Here is a 6,000-nt window from a genome sequence, read left to right on the forward strand (position 1 = left end):
TTTCACATATTATGCTTTGCTTATTTACTTTTCCATTGCTACTGTTACAATCACTACAAAACTGTTACTATTACTTTTATCACTGTTACCGTTTCTATCATACTACTTTGCTACTAAATACTTTGCTGCAAATACTAAGTTATCCAGGTGTGGTGGAATTGACAACTCAACTGCTAATACTTGAGAATATTCTTTGGCTCCCCTTGTGTCGAATCAATAAATTCGAGTTGAATACTCTACCCTCGAAAACTGTTGCGATCCCCTATACTTCTGGGTTATCAGTTCTCCCTATGGTCCTTGGCCTTCATGGCGATGATGGCCCCCTCCGGCAGGGTGCCAGAGAGGGCCTAGATTGATTTCTCATGGCTACAGAGGCTTGCGGCGGTAGAACTTCCGATTTAGGTTATTTCCCAAAGGTTTCTGTATTTATAGGAGGAGTTTGCGTTGATTTCACGTCAGGGTGGGGGCCTCGAGGAGTCCACGAGGCAGGGGGCGCGCCCCAGGGGGTGGGCGCCCCCCACCCTCGTGGGGCCCACGGGACTCCCCTCCGGTAGATTTTTATTCCAGTATTTTTCATACTTTCCAGAAAAAATCTCCGTTGATTTTCAGCACGTTCCGAGAACTTTTATTTCTACACAAAAACAACACCACGGTAGTTCTGCTAAAAACAACGTCAGTCCGGGTTAGTTCTAACCAAATCATACCAAAATCATATACAACTATTGTAAACATGGCATGAATACTTCATAAATTATAGATACGTTGGAGACGTATCTGGACCCAGAGATACCTCTCCAAAACACGGAGTGACAAATCCTAATCTCGATCTATGCCAACCCAACAAACACCTTCGAAGACACCTGTAGAGCACCTTTATAGTCACCCATTTACATTGTGACATTTGATAGCACACAAAGTGTTTCTCCGGTATTCAGGAGTTGCATAATCCCATAGCCTAAGGAACTTGTATAAGTCATGAAGAAAGCAGTAGCAAAGAAACTGTTACGATTATAATGCTAAGCTAACGGATGTGTCATGTCCATCACATCATTCTTCTAATGATGTGACCCCGTTCATCAAATGACAACACATGTCTATGGTTAGGAAACATAACCATCTTTGGTTAATGAGCTAGTCAAGTAGAAGCATACTAGGGACTATATGTTTTGTCTATGTATTCACACATGTACTAAGTTTCCGGTTAATACAATTCTAGCATGAATAATAAACATTTATCATGAATTAAGGAAATAAATAATAATTTTATTATTGCCTCTAGGGCATATTTCCTTCAGCATTCTCTTGCACACATGCAATTTAGCTTTTTTTGTATGGACCCTTGAGTTTTATGGGGCAGTTCGTATCATGATGGAAATCTGCTGGCAAGGTCCCACGTTGAATGAATCAAATGAAACAATAGCATGATGAACATATGTGTTCCTACCTTTGTTTCAATATATTGTCCAGCTTCTCTCCAGCGACAAGCCATGCTGGATGTACAAGGACACAAGGCTACCATTATGAGGCACATTATCTTGCTACACTTTCTTATTGGCATCTCATCACCAGGTTTCTTTCTATTGTAAAACCATTTTGTCTTGTATATCCGATATTTAGTTATGTTGGTATATGATTTTTTTTTCATTAAAGCAACAATGTCATTCTTGTTACCCTGCAACTGCAATGTTTCTGTTGGAGTTACTGATTTCCGGTCTACAAGGATTAGAAGGCATTTCATGATTTGGTCATAAGACATAACTTGCCAATGCTCAAGAACACTAAAGCTAGAGTGGAATTATTTCTGAGATGCGTGTATCTACTTGAGAGCGAACTTTCCAAACCTTAAAAGCTCTACTTTTGCCATCAACATCTTACAACTATAAGTGTATATTTTCTATGCCAATACTGTTATTTGGATTTTTATTTCCTTTGAAGTAATTATACCTTTTTGGTGCTATCATCTTGAATACTGGACTATTGTAGGTCTTCAATCACACTATCTTTTGTCCACAAGGCTAGCCACAATATCACTATGCATGGTGCAGAGCAGCTTGCAGTTTTTCAGAACGTCCTTCTTGAATAATTTGTAAAGAGGTTAGTATTTCACCTCAATATGTCCATATGTGCATTTTTTTAAAACTCGGTCCCTTAGGATTTGATTGAAAATCGGGCAAAAACCGTCACATCATGCCCACGAAAACAAGGCAAACAGGACGACATGACAACCCGCACAAGAATGCACACACGCCACTGAGGAGAAAAATGTCCATCAGACCTAAGAAAAAAGATCGACACACTGCTTTCTTGCAATCCAGTAGGATTCCTATCTTCAATTACATACCATGATTTGTAAAATGAAGGAGACAAGCACGAGAGGCAAGAAAGCACAACACCACTCCAAAGCATTGTAAACAATTATATACAGATTGCTTCCTATCCCTAAAAATTATAGAGCCAAATTAGACAGGCGCGGCAACGTGCGCCATTAATGATCTAGTATTGTTTGTATAGACCCCGCAAAGGAGAAAGGATTGTTGACTATCTGGTACTTCTTGAGTATGCTTGATTGTGGTCCTTTTGAGCAACTTGGATAACTTGTTGCAGATCCGATTTCAGTATGACGTTAAGAAACCCCTTGGTGCATGAGTTCGATATAGACTGAATCTACCATTCCATCGTGGACAAATATCAATGCCATGTATTATCTGGAGCCATCGTGGCATCAACGCTACTTCTGCTACCTTCAAAGAAGCAATATGAGGTCAGGCAATAACACATTTATTATATACCCGCTACCTATCTGACTAGGCTTTTATGTATAAATTTATATCACACTGGAATGCAAAAAATAACACCATAGTAGGGACAATATTACTGTTTTCCTTAGTTTTTTTTTTGCAAAGAACTGTTTTCCTTAGTTACCTAAGCTCAGTCCGTGTAGTTAATACTGGAGTTGATGCATGGCCAGGGAACTATAAATTGTATGACTCATTTTCTCGAGGTTTGCACATATATATTTCAACTCTTTATATGACATCTCATATTAGGGCCGGTATTATGTATTACTTGGTGATGCTATGCAGGTGTACTATCCAAAATGTAATGTATGACATGTTAGCGTTTCATTGATTCCTAATGTTATTTGTCCGATTCTATGCATTACTTAGTATGGCTGAGTAGTGCAATAGTTTCAACATTTTGTGCCATGTAAATTTTATTAAGAAAACATACCCATCTTTCAACACATTATTTATGAAAAGCATATTAACGATCTAGTAATGTCTACTATGATTGTTATACGGAGCTCAGAAACTCATCGTAGTCTTTATTTTATGGTTTTCATGGTTTAGATCCACCAGGAAATTAGTTTACAGCTCAGTCTTTGAATCATGATTCGATCGTACACAATGTAAGTTGCAGTGGATGGCAACTTTGTTTTTTCAGTTACAATTATTTAAAACTGATGAAACCCATTAGATTTCGTCGTGATTCTTACTCGATGAGAGTTGCAACTAATTGAGAAGTAACTAATTCTCATTATTTTTACCCGACAAATAGCCGAACTACAAAGGAAAACAAACATAGAGAAAAATCTTATACGACCCATGCATCGGTGGACCAACTAGCTAGGCAAATCAGATAGTAACGAAATTACTAGGATGATTGCCCCCAAGACCAAGAGGCCATGCATGATGAAGCTACGATGAGGGAGGCTGCCAAAATTAAATTGATTGAAGGCGAGCTGATCGAGTTACTCCACCAACTGAACGCCATACGATACATCCTGGCACTGCCGGATGTACGGGAGCAGCTTGCCGTTGTCGCTGTGTCCCCTGGTCCGGCAGTCATAGTGCGGCGCCTTCATGAAGCAGGGCTCGATGGTGGAGGCGAGACGACACGGCGGATCGGGGACCTTCCCGTCGGCGGGGAGCATGAGCACCCAGGGCCTCAGCCCGGCCAGCCCCTGGCTGACGTAGCCGAACGTGGATTGGGCGGACGTGACGACCACGTCCGAAAAGCTGAGCAACACTATCTCAGCCAACGCCTTCTGGTTGTGCTGCCGCTTCTCCGAGTGCTGCATGCCCAGGTGCGTCGGCTGGAACACGCTCACAGTCACAGCGCCGTGCCCTCCCGCCGCGCGGTGCTCGTAGTACAGGCTGCTGAGCTTGTCGTAGTAGTCCCCGTTCAGCGACACCACGAGCACGGCCTTGCGTTTCGTCTCCTGCTCCTGCTCCTGCTGCTGGTGGTGGTCAGAGTCAGAGCTCGGGAGAGTAGCGTCCTTGACGGCGGGCAGGAGGCTCTCGCGGCTCGCGCACGAGATGATCTGCTTGTAGCGTTCGTCGGCGGAGATGCGCGCATACTTGAACTCGCGCACCTGGACGCCCACCCGCTCCTCCGCCGGGGCCAGGTACGAGCTGTAGTACCGCGTCGCCATGCCCCACACCGTGTTGCTCGGGTGGAACAGGTACCGCCCGAGGTGGTGGAACACGGTGTCGCGGCGCGGGAACAGGCGGGCCAGCTCTTCCTCGTACCGCGGGAGGAAGAAGAGGCCCGGCACGAAGTAGTTGTCGGAGCGGAGCACGAGCCATCGCACGCCACGCAGCGAGTCCTGTCCGTCGTCGCAGAAGAAGCGCCGATCGTCCGGCTTGTAGTCGGTCTGTAGGTGCACGTACAGCCACGGCGCCGGCGGGTCCCTGCCACGGCCCAGCGCGTTGCCGAGGCTCTCCCGGGTGCGGACGTTGAGCCCCTTGATGCCCTGGATGGGAAAGCCTTTCTCCGGGAGCACCCAGGTGGTGTTGGAGCCCGGGAAGGGCTCGCAGAAGACGTCGTTGAGGTCGTCGGCGGGGTGGTGGACAAGGAGGACACGGTCAGTGAGCAGCGCGTAGAGGAAAGCGGAGGCGGTGGAGAGGATGCGGTTGCCGAGTCCCTCTACGGGGGTCCAGATGATGTAGCTGCACTCGGGGTCGTCGGAGCTGGCACCGTTGGATGATGCCGCAGCTGGTGCTGGCGCTGACGCATGCCCATCCATGGCCTCGCGCAGGCGGGCGACGGCGCGCGAGTAGGCCGGTGTGCCAGGCCCGCAGAGCTGGTGGAGGGACTCGTAGCGTCGGAGGCGCGCGACGAGGTGCGATGACAGGTTGTGGAGCGACGGCTGGCGGTAGAGCGGGGCGCGGTAGCGGCTGAGGCAGGAGCGGTCGTCGAAGTCCGGCGAGAGGAGGCCGCCGAGGAGCGGATCGGCCGTCGTCACGGAGGGGCCGGCACGGCCTACTCCTTGTTGGTACACTACATGCATATAGATATAGTTGAAGCATGTCGTCGATTACTTGACTTGGTATATATACCGACAATGCCTCCCTCTGTACATATACAGTCTAGTGCAAGATCAACCTGTACGTACGTACGTACCAGCTTTTAAGAGTGGACGGCATCCGGGCGAGACCCGCGTGGCCATGAACAGCACGCCAACCAGGCTCACCGCGACCACTACTAGCACAATCGGCCGAACGCCGCCGGACGACTGCCGCTGCCGCTGAGTGGAAGTGGATGCCTTGCCGCCCTCCATCTTGTTGAGTTCACTACTAGGCTAGGCAGCCAAGCGCTAGCTATATATGCATTCTGTCTGCAGCACCTGTATATATCTGTATGAAGCAAAGTTTCCGGCTGCCTAGCTCGTGCCCGTGGATGCTTGAGGAGACCGCATGCATTTCTCTCTTTTTTTTGGCCCTCCTTGTTCCACGTACGGCCTGCTTACATGCATACATACATATATACTACTCCACTAGGAGGAACGAGTAGTCACGAAGAAAAGCAGATGCATGCGTTGACCTCGACTTGTGTGTGCCCTCATGGAATGGACGGGATGAGTAACGCGGGGTTAAAGTGGCAACTATGATCCTACTACAAGTTAGAGCGAGCTGACCAAATCAACAAAGCACCACCACCAATTCCGCGCTGGAGACCTTACCCGCTCAATGCACATCCCACGGCGGTCGCAACATG

At 47.4% G+C, this 6,000-nt stretch overlaps 1 protein-coding gene across 1 annotated transcript; it reads right to left on the bottom strand.

Moving 5' to 3' along the window:
* Nucleotides 1–3,479: 3,479 nt before the first annotated feature.
* On the bottom strand, nt 3,480–5,689 carry LOC119365786 (probable fucosyltransferase 7). The gene is made up of 2 exons (XM_037631429.1): nt 5,407–5,689; nt 3,480–5,283 (listed from the first exon to the last, which is right to left on the bottom strand). Exons 1-2 carry the CDS (start codon nt 5,561–5,563, stop codon nt 3,752–3,754), a joined length of 1,689 nt encoding a protein of 562 aa, XP_037487326.1. The 5' UTR covers nt 5,564–5,689; the 3' UTR covers nt 3,480–3,751.
* Nucleotides 5,690–6,000: the final 311 nt, after the last annotated feature.

Source organism: Triticum dicoccoides, chromosome 2B, assembly GCF_002162155.2.
Source record: "Triticum dicoccoides isolate Atlit2015 ecotype Zavitan chromosome 2B, WEW_v2.0, whole genome shotgun sequence".
In the NCBI taxonomy this organism is placed as follows: Eukaryota; Viridiplantae; Streptophyta; class Magnoliopsida; order Poales; family Poaceae; genus Triticum; species Triticum dicoccoides.

Coding starts and splice junctions, on each gene's coding strand:
- LOC119365786 (XM_037631429.1), bottom strand. CDS start 5,563: ATGGAGGGCGGCAAGGCATCCACTTCCACTCAGCGGCAGCGGCAGTCG. Junction 5,284..5,406: donor CCGTCCACTCTTAAAAGCTG/GTACGTACGTAC, acceptor ATATGCATGTAG/TGTACCAACAAGGAGTAGGC.